The sequence below is a fragment of the Camelina sativa genome, chromosome 14 (assembly GCF_030686135.1).
Source record: "Camelina sativa cultivar CO46 ecotype springtype chromosome 14, ASM3068613v1".
Classification (NCBI taxonomy): Eukaryota; Viridiplantae; Streptophyta; class Magnoliopsida; order Brassicales; family Brassicaceae; genus Camelina; species Camelina sativa.
In genome coordinates this window covers 32,541,515-32,564,319 of record NC_141893.1, presented here as the reverse complement: position 1 = coordinate 32,564,319, position 22,805 = coordinate 32,541,515, and the positions used below count along the sequence as shown (strand labels likewise).

Here is a 22,805-nt window from a genome sequence, read left to right as displayed (position 1 = left end):
CAAAAAATTACTTCTTCAGCTTATATAATAACCACACTTCTTTCAAAATGTGTGTAATTTAAATAAACAAAAACAAAAACGTGAGATGGAGTTAGGTTTCTTGTATACAAAGGTTTGTAAGAGCGAGCAATTCCATAACTCGATGATCATACTTCTTTCTCGTTTTCATGAAGATTAAGCCACCAAAGATTGATCTTAGTGCGAAACTTAGGTTCTAAGTAGAATTAGCCGACGACTAGGAAAACGTTGGTGGTAATCCAATGGTGCTAGGCTCAATCCACGAGACGAACCAGGATACGTAGATTGTACCATCATACCTTAATCTCGTGATTTAATCAGTGTTTAACACTTAGTTTCAGAGGTTGTACTCTTGATAAAATTGCCCGAGTTTTTGGTATCATGTGATCGGAGGAGCCTGGTGGTAAATTGGAAACTAAAACATTTTGATCGATCAAACATTCAAACACAAATAAGATCCTTTGAACATGTTCCTAGTGACATATACTATACCATTTTAGATCATTCCGACATGTAATCCCTCACGAACAAGAGAATTCCTTTTTTATAGCTACGCCTACATTTGATTCATCCAGGGCCAAGTTTTGTATTAGAGTAAGGCAGAACACAGGAACTCACTGTGTGTTTCCTCTTATTTGGAAAACAAAAATCGAAAACCCATGTTTTGTAACTAAAAACAGCGAAATAATAAATTCGAAAGACACGCAAGAAAAGAAGGACAAAGACAGATAAGATATTGTGATAATTCAGTACTACTTGAGAAGAAGTAAACATTTTACATAAGCTTCACAAAACACCACCGATGCATATCGCATCAACGTTAAAAAAAAAATGAATTTTTGCAACATTGGATCTTTCTCCACAAGAGATTTTTGCTTCCAGACCCTAATGTGAGAACTTGATACTCATCGGACAAGTTCTGTGAGCCACTACTACTAGGCAACCAGGTGATACACAATACCTTAGACTGTTTCTCGATTGGATCAATACCCAAAAGAATATTTTGCTTTACCGAATAGCCACTCTGACTTAGCACCTTCCTCCAAACTCAGTTTGGGCAACTTTAAAGACTCACCTGTGATGGGATTAACGATCACCCCCACTGAATTATACTGACGACACACCAGTCCGCAGACAGGACCACATATATCGTAGAACTTTGTGTCGCGAGTCCTGTGATGAAGGGTGGCTACAAGAGACGTGTTCTGATCCGGATTGTGAGGCTGAGGTGAAGAGTAAAAGTACATATCTCCTTTATACTCGATGGTGAAAAGGATCCGCGGTGGAGCAGTGGACTTGATCGGGAACAACTGGTTGTAATTTGGAAAGCGAATTCGGGACGACCAGAGCTTCGATACGCATCGACATCGACCTAAAGACTTCACCGGCAATCTCGACAAGATATTAAGAGATCAAAAGGGATCCGACCAAAGTAATCTGTTTCTTCTCCAGAGGTTGAAGAATAACGGATCCGTCGATTCATGGTGGATTCAAGGGCACGCTAGGTTTTAGGGCTCAGCTCGAGTATGTGCTAATGACCTGGGCGTTCGGCATGAACCGAGAAAACCTAGATTTTCAGTTATCGGCACCGATTCTGTGAGGAGGAGGAGTGAACAGATCGGCAAAAATAAGTGTTATTCAGATTTGTTCTCATAAATCAAATTCAATATTTTTCCAGCCGTGGATTACTTTTTGTTATTAGATTTCAGATTCATTTTGGCCTATTTTCTGTATCTTTGATCTAATTAGGTTAAAATAAACCGAAATAGAAAAAAAATCCGGTTTAGTTTGGAAGACATTTTGGAGGAGATAACCGATCCGAATAAACTGATTACCGAATACTCCGAACCAAATTCTTTTTTGGGTTAATTTGGTGAGATTTTTAAGATAACCAAAATTTTGAGAAACCGAATAACCCAATTAAACCGGTCAGGGCAAGTTTTCTCTAGTCAACCTATATGTCCTTCAACCACGCTCCATAAGTTAGGCTTTGTTAGGAGGGGGGACAGAATAATTTATCGAATGCACCATGCACTCCATTGGGGGATCATGGCAAAGACATGTATAATGTATTATCTTGTTGCTTCTAGTAGTTGGTTGGAGGATCGGCCAAGCCTCTAGGCTGTCACCAAATGACTTTGACTTCTTAGATTTTTAAAAATTTTGGCTATGCAGAGTTCGAGAGATTAGTTCTCTTACAAAAAAACACAAACTCAAAAGACGCAAAAGTAAACAAGAAATACAAAAAACAAAGATAGATAATGTTATTAGTTTAGTTTTGGGAGAAGTTAACACTTGCATAAGTGTCACAGCCTCTAAATAGTTTGAAAATGTATAAACTCTACAATCATGGGATCATATTCCTGCAAACCAGGGAATTAGGAAAGTGGTTTCCTACTTCTGAGAAGACAGAGTCTTCTATATCTGACGCTCCATAATAAGTTGGGCTTATAAGGCTCCAATACCTGCTCACGCATTGTAGCCCCCGGCCAGTTAGCCTGATTAACATGCACTCCTCTTGTTTATTTAATTTAAAATACAATCTACATTAATCCTTTCATCTTTTTATATTAGCCAGATTAATAATATAAAACATGTATCTGATTCTTCTTGGGTTTTTTAAGGTGTTTTCTGGCTACTTTTCACGACATCGATCTATATAGTGTAAAAAACAATATGTTTATTTGTATTCCACTTCCTGATTTTACCAATTTTAAGTTTGATTAGTTTCGACCAGATCAGGAAACAATCAAACAGTCCCTATGTCTTTCATACACAATTAAGTTTTCAAGATCGAGAATTCTACTGAATGTAACTAAAGACACTGGTAAGTAAACAACCCAGTTCTACATCAACTTTAAAATTGATCAAACATGTTTTTTTTTTTTGCTGGGTAAAATGTCTGATCTTTTCTTAGTTTTCACCGTCTATCACTTATAATTGATCGCTTGATTTAAATTTAATTTAAAATCTAGTTGTTTTTTAAGTCGCTCAGATCTGTCGCTAGCAACATAAAAAAGAACACAGCCTATGGCTTGCACAACAAATCAAGCATCCATTACCAAAAAGCCAACCTAGTTTTGTTACATATTTCGTATTAACAACTCTGTTCTAAGACCAGAAAATTCATAGGACATAATCACTGATTTCAGACCTGACGACATATAAAACATGTAAAAATATTGAGAGAGAGACGGCTCCGCTACATTGGATATAAATCTTGGCTGGGTGATATTGGGAACTAGCATATAATGCAAAAACCCATTTGGATCGGCCGTATCACTAAAAAATAGTTAAGGAAAAAGAAAAAAAAATAGTATCTTCTATATATTAAAAGGGAAACACTATATATAGAAAAAGCTGATGTGTCATCGTTAGAGATTTCTTTGCACCTTTAAGTAAAATACTCTTAAATTTTCTATTTAATTATATTAACATGTTATTATATTTTCAATAAAATAATTAACTGAATAATAATTGGATATATCATCATTTTCACACAAATTTAAATAATACATATTAAAACTAATTAAATAATTGCATACTATTTTTACAAAATTTCATTAAAATATATTTATAAATATACAAGTCAAAGTTATATTTATTTCTTAAAATCAATATAAGTAAAATATTCTAGAAATGCTATAAAAACATATCAATTATATTAATATAAAGTTAATAAAATATAGAACATATAACTTATTAACGAAATCATATAAAAACAAAATGTTCTTTTTATGTTAGTATTATTACCATAATAAATTAAATAGTAAGATTTTAATAGTTATTATAATTGATTATAAATAGGAATATATTACCGCTGGATTATCTACTCATTAAAAGAAAATTAATTTCCAATAAATATAGATTTATATATATATACATAAATAAATATAAAAATGACAACAAATTAGGAGATATCGTGTGTAATTATTTATATATATCTAAGTATGTAAACTAATTAATCTCAACATTTAGTGTGATTATTAATTAAAAATTGAGATATTGATCACCGAATAGAAATATACATTTTAATTGTATATTCATCTGTGTGCTATTAAAAAGGAACGAGACCTAACCCTTATCATCATAAATAAACTTAGTACCCAAAAAATTATAATATATTTAAAATGAGTGATTATTAGATTATATAAAACTGTTATAGTTACTCGATAAACAATAAATATGAAATTGATTTTTAAAACACACAAAAATATATATATTGCCATAAATTGTAATATTTTATAAATATTTTATTTACCACGTTTACCTATTTCACCGGTGAAATGTATTTTTACACGAATACGTTGATTATGAAATTTCATTAATTTTTCATAATATTTTTTTGGTAATAATCTGTCATTTATAGAAACTATTAACAAACCGACTAACTCAAAAGATTTAAATAGCCTAATCAAAAATATTAAATCAATAAATTAGATTCTCTTCAGAAAATCTAGTTTAGAATCCAATTGTTACTAACATATAATAAAATTAAATAATTAAATTATCGAATAATTTAATATATGTTGTTATGGTTACATAAGAAACATGCAAGATTGTTATGATTACACGATAAAACATAAGAAGACATGTTGCAATAAATAATAACATTTTATCAATACTTTCTCTACCATAAAACCTCTTACACATTTAAAATATTTTATCGGTGAAACATATTTTTTACACACAAAAAACACATGTTTGAATAAAAAAAGCTTTAGTTACATAATAATATTATGTTTGACACAAATAAATATTAGTTCTTGGATAATAATTTTACTTAAAATAAATTTCTTTAAATCGATTTATCCCACATGTGCGGGTTGTTACCTAGTCTAGTTTGTATTCCATATCATAATTCAACCAATGTTATTGACCATTTATGTTCCTCGGCGTCCTCTAAAACCCACAACTTAACAAAAAGAATTATCACAGTAATAAATATTACAATAACAAGCACCTACCTTACCCTTGTTATCGATCAGACTAAGGGCCCAAATGGTTCAACCGCAGTATTTACGGTTGCGTTTACGGGAGATTGTAGAAGCGGGTGATTGCGGTTTCAAGTGTTATTAAGTGTTTTGAATGACTGGTTTAGCGTTTTAAAATGGGTGCGTTTGCGGGAGTTTACGACTGGTTGACCAGCGGGTGCAGTAGCGGTTAAAACATAATAAATGAAATATATAATTATATAAATATTTTAAAATACTAAAAAAATTTATGAAACTTGATTTATAATTAAAATTCATTAAAAAAATACAAAAATCATTATTTAAAAAACAAATAAATTTCATATTGAAATACTTATTACTTTATGCATTTGGCTTTTGACTAAAACTTTAATCAAACAATTTGATAAATGACAAAACATATATTTTAGATCATAGATCTTCTTTGCGGGTGGTAGCGGGAGAACCAGTCAGACCCTAAAAGTGCAAGGCTTGATATCGTTGTTGCCATGTCTTCTTGATCAATGCCAGTAAAGCCAAATAATCATATGTTTTTGGTGATTGATCTTTGCTGGATAATACAAAACACCATTGATGCATATCACAATCCCACTATCCCAAGTAATACACAATACCTTAACTCAAAGCAAACAATCAATGGTGGATTTGACGAGGAGAAAGATGTTCTTTTGGGTTTGATTCAATCGACAAAGGCCAGGCAAGTCACTTTTAAGACTTTAAAAATGTTTTAAGTCTTAAAAGTCATTTTTTGTCAATCATATTTTTTGGCTTTTATTTTTTTAAAGCATTTAAAGCAACTTTTTCTTTTCATTTCTTGTGTCAAAACTCATGTTTTAAAATTAAAAAAAATTAAAAATCATTTTTTTCTCTCTTTTATATTTAAAAACTCTCTAAAAGTATATATAAATATTTTCTATATTTTATTTTATAAATTAATTATCCTTATTTTTTTCTCTTTCTTTTAAGATCCATTTCAATAATAAATTTTATTTTTTCATCATCATCACTAATAATACTATAAAATAATTTATGAAATTCATGATTACTAATAGAATAACATTCAAAAAATGCATTGAGTAGGTTAATAGATTTTTGACTGCTGATATAAAATTTATTGATATTTTCAAACAATTAAAAAATACTATTGATATTTGCCAGAATAATCAATCAAGAAACCACATATTTGATTGAGTTATAATTTTCAAAATTTTAATTTATCATTAATAAAATTTATTTTATCATTAAAATGCTATATGAATTAATTTTTGACATAATATATATTTATTATTAATATTTATAATAATAATAAAAATAAAAGCTACAGCTTTAATAGTTGTTGGTAAATAACAGCAATCAGGCCAAACAGTTTAAGGTATTGGCGTATATATTAAGGTTGTTTGTCATTTTGATCAAACCCAAAAAAACATCTTTCTCCTTGGTTTATCCTCTCTGAATGCATCCCCTCCACTCTCACAGTCTCAGGTAAAGGTTTAAAGACTCTCTTGTGATAGGGATTACTTAAAACGAGCAAGATGCTACATAGGAATTCAAAACCCAAGTCAAAAGAAACCTTTTAGGAATTCTTACATCGAAAAGTTCAATCAAAATAAGTCGTCTTCATGATAATCTCACAACATGATTGTAAAACAGTTTTTGATTACCAAATACAATTTTTGTAACTTTGACCGGTTAAGGAATCAATCACCAATGTCAAACAAGCAAGATGCTACGTAGTCCAAATCTTCTAACCCCTTTTGTCATCTAGAATGATATTAGTACCACTAAAATATCCATAACACAGAAGGCTTGCACTACCAAAAAAAACCAATATAGTTATATATTTTGGAACAAGATCTCTGGTGTCTACTTCTAAGATAAAAGAAAATTCGTAAACGACGAACAAAATATAGGGCAGAATCTATGATTTCAGACATGACCAAAAGAAACATGTAAAAAATCATCGATTGAGAGATAGAGACTGCTCCATTACATTGAATTTAAATATTGGCCGGGTGAAATTGGGAACTAGCATATGACGCAAGAACCCATTTGGATCGGCCGTAACACACAACAACATAAAGAAGAAAAAACAAACAATAAAAATAAGGTTTGGTTATTGATCAACGAAACGTGAGATCTTCTCAGTTCTCATATCCGATTTGCAATAATGAAGATTACTTGCAAGAGGGAATAGAGAAAAGACCAACGTGTTTTATTTTATGCCCGCAACGGGAACAAGAACAGCATTGTAGTGTCGGTGCTCTGATCTCTCAAAGGCACTTTGTAATTAACCCTTTTTTTTTTGTAAGCACTTTGTATCTAACCCTAATTATGGCGGCGATGTTTATATATATAAGCGCAAAAAGAAGAAGACCTTCAGCGTTTTGAATTATCTATTCTACCCTTCGGCCTATTTGTTTCTAACCTATCTTCGTATTCTGTGATTAGGTTATCCTTTAAGACTTGCTATTTCTCATGATGAAATTAAAACCCTAGATTTTGGATCTGTGATCATGGGATGGGATCGTAGATTCTGAAAAACAGGGAATTAGGAACGCATTGCTCCATAAATTGGGCTTTATTAGCCCCAATAACTCCTTTTGTCTATACTATTAAAATGGAATCATTTTTAATAAAAAGACATAGGGTTAGAGATTATTACATTAAAATACCACTTAGATAATAATAAGGATATCTATAATCCTTAAAGCCAAACAGAAACAATTAAGGAGGAACTATGGAACCAAATAAATATTATATGTGATACGTTTAGCCAAAAACTCAGAACCAAACAGATTGATATTTAAGTGTAGTAGCCAAACAAATATTAAATGATTATTAACACATAAAAATCGGAAATAAAAAAAATGGTAACACAATATTCGTTTGTATATGCCATTAAATCTAAACAAATCTATCAACGTAAATTAGGTACTACACTTATTTCTTTCCTTATAACATTACAATTATTTTGCTAATATTAGGAAAATTCAATCTCTTCTACAAAAAATATATATGCGGGTTAATAAGAAAAACGTATTTGACAATTTACACTAAAATTTCGAAAAGTTAACATAATCTACACGATTTCAAAATATTCTAATTTACAAAATTTTAGCAACTTACCAAATCTTAGCGACTTACATTTTAAACGACTTCTTTTGTTGTATAAATATTGCAGTAATCTAAATCATTTTCAACTCAACAAAAACTCTCAAATCTATTTTACGTTAAAACCAAAACTTTTTTTTTTTTTGTCAAACAACCAAAACCTATTAGCTTCTTGTGTTCTTTGTTAAATCTTTCTTTCCATATTGTTATATGCATGTTAACATGTTCCGTTTAATCTATGTCTCTCTTCTAGATTTTTATTTAAATAAACTAACAACTACAATGTGTTTATGTAGGTTTTACAGTAAACATAGCAGGAGAAGCCTAAAGAGCCATCTCCTAATTTAAGATCATAAATTTAAACTTTTTTATAGAGAGATTATAACATATCACTACAAGAAAACACTCGATTTGCGATGGAAAATATCTAGCAAGGGATTTGCGAGGGAAGTCAATTCCTCGCAATTCGTTTCTCGCAAAATGGTCAACATTGCAAATCCCTCGCAAAGTACATCTCTCGCAAAGTTCTGCTCATAGTACATCTCTCGCAAAGTTTGCTATGGATTTGCAAGGAAACATAAAAACGAAAAACTTGGGATTAGGGTTTTTTTTGTTTGTTGATTTTAGCCTTCGGTTCAACCGACAATTTGTAACCGGTTCAATTTTGTAACTCTTAACCAATTCCCGGTTTGGGTGGTTTTATTAATATCAATATATATATATTAATTTTTAAAAACCTATCACTAAATCTTTAATTATATATATATATATATATGCTAAATAAAATTTTAAATATATTAAATTATTTAAGAAAATAATACTTTCTTTAGTTTTTCAGCCGACGAGCCCCCGTCGCCGACGAGCCCCCGTCGCCGACGAGCCCCCTTGCCAGCTGCTAGTATGTCGGCCTCTTGGCCAATTAATCCCTCAAAAATGATCTTCAAACCTACCAGATTCTCAACCCGGTGAAGGGGAAGAACCAGCACTAGCTCCACTCACGGCACAAGCCTTTTGCTCCGCCACCGTCTCCTTTAGCACTTTTTTTCTGTCGCCGGATTTCTATTTCCATCTTCAATTATAGTGGTGGCTAGAAGTGGAGTTTGGATTCAGAGATCTTCATGCAACAGATCTAAATCTTGCTCTGTCTTGTTTCGTGGTGGTGGTCGAATCTCTATCTGCGGCGGACTTTACTCTACTCAGGTCTAGATTTTGCTCTGCCACTGTCTCCTTTAGATCTCTGAATTTCTTTGATTATCCTTTATCATTTTTATGTCAAGAGAGGTGACAAAGTAAAGAAGGAATAAGGAATAAGGGATAAGAGAAAAGCGTATTAACCCATGATTATCCTTCATCTCTGTTTGTAACTTATGTTATCGGTTTAGGGATAAGGGATGAATGAGGATTGAGGAGAAGAGGTGACGAAGAGGAGAAGGAAAACAAAAAAAAGGGAAACAATGGTGTCCGTCAGATTTAATCTAATTAACGGTTCATGATAGGTTAAAAGACCAATCCATGTCTCTATGAACTAACCAATAGGGACTCATAATCTTTTCTTTTATTAATTTTGTAATTTGGAGTATTATTTGGTATATTAAAGGTAGACAAAATATCTTAAACGTATTTGTAAATTAAATTCATTAATTTGCTTCGCTTTAAAGTTAAACATATCTTAAAATATATGTATATTCACTAATTTTTCTTAGTTTTTGAGTTAAACGTATTTACAAATATTTATATCTTTTTTGTATACATGAACTTTTTTCCAAGTATTGGACTTTAGAGAATATTAATATTTGAATTTATGATTTAATTTCTAAATTCCAAAATTTAAAAATTTAAGTTTTAGAGTTTATGATTTAGGATCTGTACTAGGTTTTTATGATTTAATTTCTATAATTAAACAGTCACATATAATTGAGATTCCAGGTTTAGAGATTTAAATTTAAAAGTAAATATATAGTATTTTTAAAAGATTGTATTTTATATAAAGTAGATATATATGTTTATTTTTTCAATATCGGTTTTATGTATATATAATGGAAAAGTTTTGGTTTTGGTTTTACGATTTATGATTTAATTTCTATGATTAGAATTTTTAAAGTTTAGAGTTTGTGATTTAGGGTTTTGAGTTAGGCTAAGAGTTTGATGTATAGGATTTGGGGTATAGAAATTTATTTGATGAATCTTAAGAACACTCAAATGTATTTAAAATAAAATTCGATTAAGTTTTATAAGTATTTTTTTTGAATTTTATTTTCTCAATTTGCTACAGATTTGCGATGGCTCTCGTGTTCCATCGCAGATCCCTCGAAAAATTGCTATGGATAATATCATCGCAAACCCCATCGTAAATTTGTAATAGATTTGCGAGGAATGTTAACTTACCTTGAAATCCCTCGCAAATTTGCGACGGATTTCCGGGGTTTTTCTTCCTCACAAATTTGCGAAGAATTTGCTAGGAATTTTATGTTTATAGTAAATGCCTCGCAATTCCATCGCAAATTTGCGAGAGATAATTTCCCTCGCAAAAATTCCTAGCAAATTGATTGTTTTCTTGTAGTGTATGCTAATTTTTAGGGTGGTCTCAGTTTTCTAAGTATAGGTTTAAGAGCATGAAGGGATGAATTATTTTTAAATAAGACAATGAATTCTGAAAGTATTCCAGAACCTGTATGAGTTATCATTTTCTATATTATTTTGTTTTTGTTTTTTGATTAAATAGTTTCTGTTCAATTTATAAAGCAACTGAGCGTGCATATGCTTATGTTTCTTTGCTTCCTATTATGATAAACAAGTTATAAGTGTAAAGGTTATTGACACAACAATACAATAGATATCTTATGTTTTTGTGACAATTGGTTGTTTATTTCTAAGTTATTAGCCATTTAGTCATTTACATTTTGTTGTCAGTAATGTTATTTTATGGTATAAACGGAGATTAAGTGGCTACTAAACCTAAAAATTATGTAGAAATCCAACTCAACATAAGACAAGGATCACACAAGAAGCAAGTTTGAAACCATTTTAAAATAGCTTGAAATCTATTCAAAAACACACATAACCCTCGATTGGTGGCTTTTAAAGTTTTAAAAGTATTTAAAAGTCTTATAAATATTTTATTTGCCAATCAAGCTTTTCTGATTTTTTGAATTTTTGAAGTTTCAACAGTCACATATTTTTATAGGTTATTTGTAAATTTGTGGAAATAAACAAAATATTATTAACCAGTTTTTTTTAATCCAGTTTCATAGCTCACGAGTTTAATACAAATTTAACCAGTCACCAATCCGTTTCACATTCTATTCGGATCTATGGTTGTGTGAAATCTAATTTTATGTGAAACTTTTATTATTTCAAACATTGATATATTGGATGAAATTAAACCAATATAAGTTTAAACTATAAATACTATTACCAATAATTATATCAATAAATATAACATCGTACATACATAATATATTACAAAGTTTAAAGAAAAATTAGTTTTGAAATCAACCCCGCACATACGTGCGGGTCTGAATCTAGTTTTATAAAATACAATACATGAATTCTTTTATCTTTTTGAATAGCCAGGTTAAAAGATTAAACACGTATATGGTACTTCGCTTCTTCTTGGAGTTTTTAAGGCGTCTCCATGCTAATTTTACAACATCAAGTGAAAAAGGACATGCATGTTGTTTGTACTCCAGTACTTCATGGTTCTACGAATGATAATTTTGAGTTTTGACTAGATCAGGAAACAGTCAAACACAAACACTACTCAAAGTCTGTAAATGTGTAAAATCTACAATAGGAAAACTCTTTAATATTGGAACTTCAAGTCTCACTCTTGTGATAATTCCGCTCTCGAGATTGTAGTAATAAATGAAGAAAGGCTCTTGTACATTGCGTGGTCCATAGCACGGGTACAACACAATCTCGCCACTAGAAACCATTTCTGCAAGGCTTATCGAGCTCGCTGCACGGGGCATTTGTGTTTGGTAGATATGCTTTGACCATTTATGTTCCTCGGCATCCTCCAAAACCCACAACTTAACAAAAAGATTATCGTAAGTAGTACAATTACAAACACCTAATTTACCTTTGTAATCGATCAGGCTAACAGTGTAAGGATCTCAGATGGTTGTTGCCAAGTCTTCTTGATCAATGTCAGTAAAACTGAAATTCTCAAACCTAACATCAAAGCAAACAATCATATGTTTTTCGTTGTTATTGATCTTTGCTGGATAATACAAAACACCGTTGATGCATATCCCACTAACGCTTAGAGGACACTGAATTGTGCTGCATTGGATATTTCTCCATATGAGAGATCCATTTCCAGTCTCTATTACGAGAACTTGATAATCAGTACTGGACGACGACCACTCGTGCGAGCCATTACGCAACCATGTAATGCGCAATACCTTGAACTGCTTCTCAACTGGATCAAACCCAAAAGAATACCTTTCTCCTCTGTTTCTCCTCTCTGATTGTGGTTGCATCCCCTCCAATATTCTCAGTTTGGGTAAGGTTAAAGACTCTCCTGTGCTGGGGTTAAAAACCACCGCCACTGAATAATTGTTTTTTTTCGATATGATGAAGACAGACCAGTCGGCGGATAGGGCGACAGAACTGAAAGAAGTTTGTGCTACTGATCCTATGATGAGGAGTTGCTACCAGAGACGAGTTCATATTCGGCTTATGAGGTGAAGAGTAGAAGGAAAACTCTTGTGTGTTTTTGAAAGCGAAAAGGAGCCGCGGTGGAGCTGGGAACTTGATAGGGAACAGCAGGGTGTAATTTGGACGGCGAATTGTGGATGACCATTGCTTTGATACACAACGACTCCTTGTTATAGACTTTATAGATAATCTTGAAAAGATATGGATGAAGAGATCAACAGGTATCGAATCAAAGCTTGAAGATCCTTTATTAAATCCGGCTACGCTTAGGTTATTCTCGGTGCCTTGCTGCTTACGTTCACTCATCATGGTGGATGAAACCCTAGATAAAAAAATTGGAGAAACTGTCCGGTTGTTATTTTTCTTTTACATCCTTATAAGTTATAAATCACACAAGTCACCTGACCAATAATATTTTGCCATATAGATTGTGCCTTAATAATATTCTTAATACTCTAAATCATAGTTCCAGTTTTTGTAAAGCAAGTGAAGGTATATTTATATATCTTTAATGTTTCCTTTACAAATTTGTTTCGTCATTTACAAACAAACTCTCACACTGTTATTCACAATTGGTATATGATCAAAGGTCAATTAAAACCTAACGTGTATTCCACCACGATCTAGTGGTATCGTTGTAATACTTCAGGATCGAATCCTCAGAGACCAAAGAATTGCACTATAAAAACTATGAAAATCAAATATAGCTAAGACAAAAGAGGAAGTTTGTGAAGCAAGTAATGATTAAAAAACGGAAAGTAAATAAGTTGTTTCTAAATCAAAAAGGAAATATTGGGCGTTGGGAGTCTATTAGGAGTTATGATCACTAATTCAGATGATAGGTTGGGAAAGCATTAGATACCGTTCTTGACCTCAAATCACGAATGTAAAACTAACCTACTGTCACAGCGTTAGTTATCTATGCAAGGAATTGATTAAATTCTAAACCGTCGTTTGAATCTAGCAATCCTAGCAAGCAATAAGTTCAAGTTTGATTTTTGTTCACAAGGTGCCTTAACTTCAGCTTTCGTTGGCTAAGGATCACCTTGCTCACCTATGTTCTTTTCAAGCAATTCAACAACACTTTTGATGCCTAGATGAATTAAACCCACAATCATAAACTAGGTAGCTAATCTAGTTTAAGCATTAAGCAAAACTATAGATGAAGAACACAAAAGATCAATCCCAAATCTAACAACCTAAGTTTAGGGAATCATAAAACCCCTTTTTGAAACCCGAAACCCAACAGTAAAACTACTCAGACATGGTAATCAAAGAACAGCAAATCAAAGATGAAGAAAACATGTTTGAATTGCAAAGAGAAATAAAAAAGTTCAGAATTCTTCTCCAAAGGGTTAGAAAGGATAAGAGATCTTCTCCCAAAGCTTACAAGTACTCAAAAGCTGCGTAAAAATTAAGTTATTTTCCTAGAGGTCGAGCCTCGTGCTTAAATAGAAAATAAAACCCTAAAAGTCGGTTTGAAACATAAAAATAAAAGTTGCTTCGGGGACGGGACTGGTCGATCTCGAGCTCAATCGATCCAGAATGTTTTTCTGCTCTCACTCCATCTGCTTGTTAGCCCGATCAGTCTTCAACCAATTTAGCTCCAGATGCATGTTTTCATCCCTAAAGCTCTCAGATTCCTTCCAAAGTCATCTATAACCTGTAAAGACTCACAAAAGACTAAAAAGACTCTAAAAGCACATTTGGACTTAACAAAATACTCAAAACAAATACAAAAACTATTGTTAAAATCCTATAAAATGCAGACACATCAGTATATGTACATAAAGCTGTCAAATCTTGGCGGAAGGCTTATCATTGCGTCCGATGGCATATGGGATGCTCTCTCCTCAGAAGCCGCTGCTAAAACTTGCCGCGGCTTATCCGCTGAACTTGCTGCTAGACAAGTAGTTAAGGTAATTTGAATTTGCTTAACTCGATTTCAAATTGTGTAACCTTTGCTTGTAAAGAAGTGAGCTTAAGAGTCTTGAGGTTTGTTGTTGCAAGAAGCATTGAGAAAAGGATGACACAAGATACGTTTGTTTCATATTTTACCTGCAAGCGTCAGGCCAAAGTTGTGATACTTCAGCTTCAGATACAAAGAATAGGCTGAGATAATCTTTCCACTCGAGAGCTTTCTCAGCATGAGGACTAAAACTCGTTCCGTATCTCACATTTGCTGACAAAGACTTCTCTCTTGACAACTTCCTTTTCTCTTCCACCGGTAAACTAAAGAATCTGTGCGTAGCTGCTTTCATATTTTCAAGAACTTCCATCCAAACGCCATGGTTGATCACCTGAAAGAAACCCCATTCTTCCGCAGCATCACATACGGCCTTCGAGACACTCTTCTCATCCGTATTTAACATGTTGATTACCGGTATGGATTCTTCTGTCTTGTCGTTTACGTGAAAGTTGATCAGTCGCTCTTCGAATGGCTGAATGTATTGGTCGGGAAGAATCTTGATTCCGGTTTCAGACAAGCCTTTAACACCGTTACCTTTGTAGACGACGAAGTCGGTGACTTGGTCTCGGGTTGAGAATTGTGATGCGAGTGTTTGATGCATTGTGTATAGAAACAGAGTTCTTTTGATATAAGTTTTCTTTGAGATAACAGAGTGTCCCTTGATGTTTTGTTTTTGGTTTCTCAATGGTTGTTCGTACAAGAAACTGAAATCAATTGATAAAAAACGGAAATTATTATTATTCATTCACCAAATCAAATATGGAAAAGTTATCAAAAAAAAAAAGAAGAAGAGCGTAATTAAGTCACAACCCTAAAAACCAACAATTAGAGAAACGAAAAAAAAAAAAAAAAAAAAAAAGTTTAGGGTTTTGGAGCAGCAGCTGGTTCCTCAAAAGCCCAAGAGTTCTGCCTGCGAACTTCTTCTTCTTCTTCGGGTGTGTAATCGTTCTCGATATTAAAGATCTCTCGAACCTCCTCTGGCGTCATGTCTTTGATGTGATCTGCAACGCTCTGGGAAGTGAGATCAAGAAGGCCTTGGACGTTGAGATAGTTAGCAGCGAGAATGAGTTGGAAGACTGTCGCCAGATCTTTATCCTTGAGAAACTCTGCTTCCCATTCCTTGAGCTTCACGGCTTCAGACATTGAATCAGCTTCCTTCTTCTCCTTGTCTCCTTCCTTGCTGATCTCTTCTTCATCATGTACAACATTGACGTGTGTTTTGCAATACTCGATCACCATGGAGAGGATCTTTCTGGTGACGTTTGTAAGCGGGATTGCTTTGTCTGCACACTCGTCTTCGATCATGTGCCTTACGATCTGCAGTTTTCTCGCCACCACTTCCTCAATTACGAAAGACTCGCCATCAGAGCTCACCAACTCAACCTTTTTCGAAGACATATTGTTTCGATCTTTTTGGGTGATGAAAAGAATCGGTTTATGAATTATGAGAGATAGATTGTTGAATGATGAATGGAAAATAAAGAGGAGTCGAAGATGGTCTATTCATAAAAGTTTTAAGAGTCGGTTAATTGTGTTTTCCTTTTCACAATTGGAAAACATGTCTTTCTTCCTTTTTCTTCCAAGTCCCAAACAAATTAGGAAAAACCAAATCCTAGTGGGCTTAGCCTTGATGAGTGGCTTCATGCTTTACCCCGTGCATTAGTTTCTGGATTCGTAAAGACTGATAAGGAGTTTCAGAGCAGAGGTATGTTCCCTAGGAATCATCACTTGCACTTTTGATTCATCTTTGTTTCAGAGCAGAGGTATGTGTAGTTTATTTCTCTCTTGATATTAGGAGAAACTTCTGGAACAACAGCTACATTTGTGATAGTTGATGGATGGACTGTGACTGTTGCATGTGTTGGGGACTCTCGTTGCATCTTAGATACTAAGGGTGGTTCAGTTTCCAACCTTACTGTGGATCACAGACTTGAAGATAGTACAGAAGAGTATGTACCTGAAATGAAGAGTCTTTCTAAGTTTTTTGTTTTGGGGATCGTAAAGCACAATCTAAATCTAAACCCTTTTGTCATGATTCAGGAGGGAAAGGGTTACTGCTAGTGGTGGAGAAGTTGGCAGGCTAAGCATTGTTGGAGGCGTTGAGGTGTGTTTGTGTTCTGTTTTACCATTAACTGGCTGACGTTTTGAGTTGTGAGCCTTGTAAAAAAAACTATTGAATTCTACAGATTGGTCCTCTACGATGTTGGCCTGGTGGTCTTTGCCTTTCAAGGTCTATTGGAGATATGGATGTGGGGGAGTTCAAGTACACATTCAATAAAGGAATATAAAAATAAAACGTAAAGCAACTTCATCTTACTTTCTCACACGATTTCATGATCTTCTTTAAATCGTTCATCATCCAAAGGTTCATATTTATCTCAATCTCAAAATTGTTCCCCAATAAATCTTATGTAATGACTCTGCATTCTCACAAAAATTGAGCTAAGAAGACACTATTGAGTATATTTTGTTTGGATCCGAATCTGTATGGATCTGAATCGGCCAGAATACATGTATATTCTGTTCTGTGAATATCTTACTTGTATTCTGGCTTTCATGTAAAATTTTTGGCTTTAAATATAGCCACGTTAGTGAATGAATCAATCCCAACAACGGGGAATTCATCTATATTCCATGAACCTTTGTCTCATTTTGTTTCTTTTCTTTCTATACTTTTCTTTTCTCATTTTCTTTTCAATGGCTGTGCGGCAATGCAACGAGCTTATGGGGTAAACTAAGCTCAAATCCCACATACAAATAAATAACTCTCGATCTTAACGATGATAATTAATTATGTTGCGTGGCCAGGCTTGCACAACAAAGCAAGTATCAATTACCAAAAAAAAAACAGTATTTACTTTGTGAAGAAAACTTGACCTCGGTCCATCAGTGGATATGTGCCTGATAGGATGGAGTAAAATAAATTTGAAACGACACCAGAAGCGCTGATGTAGTGAAGAAAGCAGACTTGGAATTATCAAGCAAGACATGTTTCAGAATGTACCAAGTAAAACCAAGCGAAGCATATACAAATTTTACCAATGAGATTCACATATACAATTTAACCAACGAGACACCAAACCTCCGGATAATATTATTAAAAAGAACAGCCTTGTCTATCATAGTGGCATCGATCGATACTAAACAAACAAAAATGTAGGGCAGAATCTCTGATTTCAGACATGACATAATAAAACATGTTAAAAAAAAACCATAGACAGAGAGAGAGACTGCTCCACTACAATTGAATATAAATCTTAGCCGGGTGAAATTGGGAACTAGCATTAGACGACGCAAGAACCCATTTGGATCGGCCGTATCACACAAACAATAAAGAAATAAAAAACGATTAAACGAAAAAAAAGATTTGGTTCTTGATCAAAGAAATGTGAGATCTTTTCTTCCGATTTGCGATTATGAAAGATTAATTGCAAGGGGAGATAAAAGAAAAGATCATTGGGTTTTGTTTTATGCCCGCAACGGAACAAGAACAGCATTGTAAATCTCGCTGCTCTGATCTCTCAAAGGCACTTTGGATTTTAACCCTAGCTGCGGCGATGTTTATTTATAAGCCCCAAGAAGATGAAGAAGAAGAAGACCTTCAGTGCTTCGAATTGTCTCTTTTACCCTTAGACCTATTTTTTAACCTATATCTTTGTATTCTCTGAAAGAGCCAATAACTTCGGAAATTTTCCAAATATTACCTATATTTTTTGAATTTTCTGTTTAGTCCTCCAAGTCAGCTGCGAATTAACGCTACTCTCTCGCAATTGATTTCCAATGCTCTCTACTCTATAGTTTTGCATTGGAAAAGAAAAGAGATAGATACTAGATAGAAGAATGTCGGTATGTACTTAGTTCTTGAAACACTTAAAAAAAAATGCGTAGCATCAACTTGTAAATATCAGAACAAGCTCTACACTCGGCCTCTCTGTCTTAAGTTAAATATACTATTACTAGCTAGGTACTACAATCTCAGCCCTTTAAGCTATCTCTCAAAACACTTGTTAGTCACTGTATTATCTCCGGATCATCGTTTTCAAAATAAGTAAAGATCAAATACAGAGAGAAAATAAATGTGTATCCAAGAAACAATAAAACCGCTCGGGTAATCCTTCTTTTGACGCGTCATTTTTGCGGAAGAAACCGATACCGCACGGAGACAACCTCGATGTCTATGTATATGATCGTCATCTCAATGACCCAAAGTATTCCGGTGGCCAGACCTAGAGAAGCAAACACATAGGTTACTACTGTAAATATTATTGTCACTGTATCATTCATAATAGCTTATGATAGCTAGAAATTTTGAGAGAAAAAAAATGTCAGATTAGAAAGATTTTACCCGCAGAAGAGCTTTTCCTTCGATGAGACTGTAAGGTATAGGTCCAAAATGGCGTGAATCAGTTGAAGCATACAAGTTATCTCCCTGAATCCAAACATGACCTTTTGGAATCTATTACACAAGGAAACACAAGACCCTTAAATCAGACAAGCTTTGGTGCTGCAAAAACCAAGATTGGTGCGTAGTGCAGAGATATAATAACAACAGCAGAAAGCCTAAATGCTATAACGACTCTGAAGCCAACTTTAATTCTAGAGTCTAGAAATCATAAATCATAACCAAATAAACCCTAAGTTGTAGAAATTTGCCAATTGCATCTTTTTACCATGAACCCTTAAAGCTATATAGCTACTATGGAATCGAATTTAACCGGAACCAGTATCTACCATAGAGAAACCCTAACCCCTAAGTTTGCAAATTCCACCTAGTGTTACCTTAGACCCTAAATGCTAACACTACTCTGAAATTGAATTCAACGAATCCAGTAACCAGCAAATTATCAATGATACACAGATGCACTAAAACCCTATAAATTTGCAAATTCCATCTCCTTTTCTACCCTAAACCCTTAATGCTATCACTACTCCGAAAACAGCTTTAGATCGAAACCAGTAACTAGCAATGACTTCACCTTCTAAACCATCTCATATATCATCAATCATACACAGATAAACCCTAAACCCTATAATTTTTTCACAGCTAAAATTACTCTGAAATCGACTTCAATCCAGTTTCAAGCAATGCCTAAACCCTTAAACCCTAGATTCTTTTGCAAAATTTAGGTTCAATCAAATTGTTTAACCAAATGCAACAACAAAGATTGAATTTTTAAAATCGAGAGATGGGTCAATGAGCATACCACAACGCTGACTGAGCTATCACCAACCAATGGGTCAGCAGAGAAAGTGAGTCTGTCGCCTTCTAAACCCAGGATTCGTTTTGTCACCATCCTCTTTGGGTCTCTCGGAGATCGAACCAATACAACATCACCGAGCCCAATCTTACCGAACCGGTGTGATAAATGTTCCGCCAAAATTACATCGCCGGTGAGATTAAGCGTTGGAAGCATACTTGGACCTTGAACCTAAAACCCCAAATCAAACGAAAAAAATTAGATTTTGTGAAGAATAATAAAGAGATAACAGATTCAAATTGGCGCTTGGTTACAAATAATTACAGACGTGGGTCGAGGAGATTATGTAACGATCGGTGACATGAAGCAAGCAGAGAAACTTGGCTACGGTTGATACATTCTCGAACGCTTCCTTCGCTGTTCCACGCCATTGATTCAGAAAACTAAGCACTCTCGTTCTCATCTCTCTCTCTCTCTCTCTCTCTCTCTCTCGGAGAAGCGAATCTCGTCAGAAAAAGGCCGAAGACGACGAACGAGGGAACCTACACACTTCAAACGACACGCAGTTAGTTATTCCCCACCCTAAACGACACCAAGTCTTGACCTTTTGATGTGTTTTTTTACTTGTTAATATCAAAACTGCATGTAGTGGAGTTGCGTAAATTGAAAACGACATTTTTCTTCATTAACTACAGCCAAAGCTACAAGTGTGTGACAATTTGTATAATTTTGCAGAGCTCTCATGTAGTGGTTCTTCTTCTACAGATCAAAAAAACACTTAGGACTCATCGCCGGAGTTTTGAAGATGGACGGGATTATTGCAGCGGTTCCATCAGCAATGTGTGCCTCTCTGCGCACTAATGCTGAACCCATTCACCATTTTCCCGGAAAGTTCTCGAATCGGGTTCTTCAAACAAGGAACTGCGTTTCTTCTCTTTCGATTTACCCTTCTCAAAAAGGCAATTCTTTGGTGGTCAGAAAGCTACATTGTGGTGAAAAATCTCGTGGGATCGTAAAATCCGCCGCTTCTTCAGGTAAAGGTTAAACCTTTGTGGTTGTCTTTCAGGGAAAAAACAGAATTTGATTTGAAATTTGTAGTTGAGTTTGCTTTTGGAGTTTAGGGTTAATCAATCATTGTGATTCTTTCTTTTAGAAAACAAAAAGAACAAATTTGAATGCAATTTGAGTTTTAATTCACCCAGTTTCATTTTGGTCTGTGTGGCTTTTGTAGTTGGAAATGCAGAGGAGTACGCTGAAGAAACGGCTACAAGCGTGAAGTTTCAGAGATCAGTGACATTACCTGGTTGTTCAAGCTCGTTGTCTTTGCTTGGCACTGGTTAGTTTTCATCATTCATATCTGCATCTTTAGCTTCAAAAATGCTATCTTTGTCAAAGATTTTATTATACATCTCTGATTCTCTGTATATGAAATGCTTCTAAAGTTGCTCTGAGACTTCCTTTGATGGATCTGTTTATGAATATGCATCAATGTTTTCAGGGTTTAGGGAGAAAAAGTTTGCTATCATTGGGGTCAAAGTCTATGCTGCGGGTTATTATGTGAATGAATCTATCCTGAGCGGGTTAAGCGCTTGGAAAGGTCGATCTGCTGATGAGATCCAAAGAGATTCATCACTGTTTAGTTCCATTTTTCAAAGTAAGGAATTGCTAAAGATGATAGCTTTACTTCATCCATAATTGATCTCCCTCTCTCTGTCTTAAGTCTTCTTCCTCTCATCGATGCAGCTCAAGCAGAGAAATCGTTGCAGATTGTTCTCGTGAGAGATGTTGATGGTAAAACCTTCTGGGATGCATTGGATGAAGCCATCTCACCGAGAATCAAATCTCCATCTTCTGAGGATACTACCGCTCTCTCTACATTCCGCGGGATCTTCCAAAGCAGATCTCTCAACAAAGGAAGTCTCATACTCTTGACTTGGATCAACCCTTCTAAAATGCTTGTAAGCACATTTTTTTTGAGGCTTTGGCTAGTTGAATTCCTTTTTTTTTTTTTTTCTCCACTCGGATCTTTTATAGTTTGCTTGCTCTTTTGTTAGGTTTCTGTTTCTTCGGGAGGATTGCCAACGGATGTGGATGCTACGATCGAGTCAGGCAGTGTTACATCTGCCCTGTTCGATGTGTTCTTTGGAGATTCTCCAGTTTCTCCTACATTGAAATCCTCAGTGGCGAACCAATTAGCTATGACCCTTGTGTGAAAGTAAAGTATCATATTGTAGTTGTATATCATGAATCTTGTAATGTGTTAGTCTCTGTTTATGTTTTTATCTTCTTAACTAGATTCTATTAGCCAACAAGAAGTAATTTAATACTCGAAATCTCATGTGAAACTTGAGAGCATAGTCATCTAAGTATTACCTATTTGTTTTTACATGGTATAGAAGCAAACTAAACTAAAAAAAAATGGGTTTTGATCCCCTAATTTTACATGTAGTCCAAAAATAGTGAGCCAAACAGGTGGAAGTTAGGTAAGAATTAAAAATTTGGAAGTGTAAGTCAGTATTATAGTTTCTACAATGGGAAATAAATATGATTGTGGTGGAGGACAAGAAAAGGTGAATGAAATCATATGGTTTGGAGGCAAGTTGAGGAAGTGAGTTGTTTTCTTGGTGTGCCCTTTACCACATGTATTGTCTCTTTATTCTCATCAACACTACTACTAGAATATATCACTTGCACAAAAAATTTAGTATTATTTTGGTTATGGTTGACCCCTTTTGTTTTCCCATCTTTATATTTGGCTCACAGTCTTTTAAATAATATGTAACACAAATAAAGAAAACAAAATAAATCTGCTTAGTGGAAATAGATATTGGCTCCTCCAGTCAAAACTCTTAAAAAAAAAGGGACACAGAAAGA

The 22,805-nt window shown here is 34.1% G+C and overlaps 3 protein-coding genes, 1 long non-coding RNA gene and 4 pseudogenes across 6 annotated transcripts; 2 read left to right on the top strand and 6 right to left on the bottom strand.

Annotated features, from left to right (window-relative positions):
* Nucleotides 1-747: 747 nt before the first annotated feature.
* LOC109128749 (putative F-box protein At1g53815) lies at nt 748-1,695 on the bottom strand (annotated as a pseudogene).
* A 568-nt stretch (nt 1,696-2,263) lies between these two features.
* Nucleotides 2,264-3,317, bottom strand: LOC147928928 (uncharacterized). The gene is made up of 2 exons (XR_015579313.1): nt 3,173-3,317; nt 2,264-2,483 (listed from the first exon to the last, which is right to left on the bottom strand). It is a non-coding gene; the product is annotated as an uncharacterized LOC147928928 (long non-coding RNA).
* Nucleotides 3,318-11,858: 8,541 nt separating this feature from the next.
* On the bottom strand, nt 11,859-13,070 carry LOC109128748 (putative F-box protein At1g53550 pseudogene; annotated as a pseudogene).
* A 1,748-nt stretch (nt 13,071-14,818) lies between these two features.
* On the bottom strand, nt 14,819-18,330 carry LOC147928925 (feruloyl CoA ortho-hydroxylase 2 pseudogene; annotated as a pseudogene). Its single transcript, XR_015580838.1, has 2 exons — nt 17,702-18,330; nt 14,819-15,297 (listed from the first exon to the last, which is right to left on the bottom strand). The product of XR_015580838.1 is annotated as a feruloyl CoA ortho-hydroxylase 2 pseudogene (transcript).
* Nucleotides 15,595-16,241, bottom strand: LOC147928927 (SKP1-like protein 14 pseudogene; annotated as a pseudogene).
* LOC147928926 (putative protein phosphatase 2C 15) lies at nt 16,204-17,052 on the top strand. Its single transcript, XM_087484532.1, has 5 exons — nt 16,204-16,230; nt 16,333-16,438; nt 16,529-16,682; nt 16,774-16,837; nt 16,920-17,052. Exons 1-5 carry the CDS (start codon nt 16,204-16,206, stop codon nt 17,019-17,021), a joined length of 453 nt encoding a protein of 150 aa, XP_087340658.1. The 3' UTR covers nt 17,022-17,052.
* Nucleotides 18,331-18,582: 252 nt separating the features above from the next.
* On the bottom strand, nt 18,583-20,666 carry LOC104742873 (mitochondrial ATP-independent inner membrane protease subunit 1a). Of its 2 annotated transcripts, none has more exons than XM_019235796.2 (4): nt 20,260-20,666; nt 19,938-20,162; nt 19,079-19,189; nt 18,583-18,959 (listed from the first exon to the last, which is right to left on the bottom strand). In XM_019235796.2, exons 1-4 carry the CDS (start codon nt 20,392-20,394, stop codon nt 18,924-18,926), a joined length of 507 nt encoding a protein of 168 aa, XP_019091341.2. In that variant the 5' UTR covers nt 20,395-20,666; the 3' UTR covers nt 18,583-18,923. The 2 variants fall into 2 exon arrangements, with proteins under 2 accessions (XP_019091341.2, XP_019091342.1); XM_019235797.2 differs by having other exon boundaries at nt 20,256-20,510.
* A 70-nt stretch (nt 20,667-20,736) lies between these two features.
* On the top strand, nt 20,737-22,264 carry LOC104742874 (fatty-acid-binding protein 3, chloroplastic-like). The gene is made up of 5 exons (XM_010463949.3): nt 20,737-20,965; nt 21,163-21,267; nt 21,430-21,585; nt 21,675-21,889; nt 21,986-22,264. Exons 1-5 carry the CDS (start codon nt 20,737-20,739, stop codon nt 22,142-22,144), a joined length of 864 nt encoding a protein of 287 aa, XP_010462251.1. The 3' UTR covers nt 22,145-22,264.
* Nucleotides 22,265-22,805: the final 541 nt, after the last annotated feature.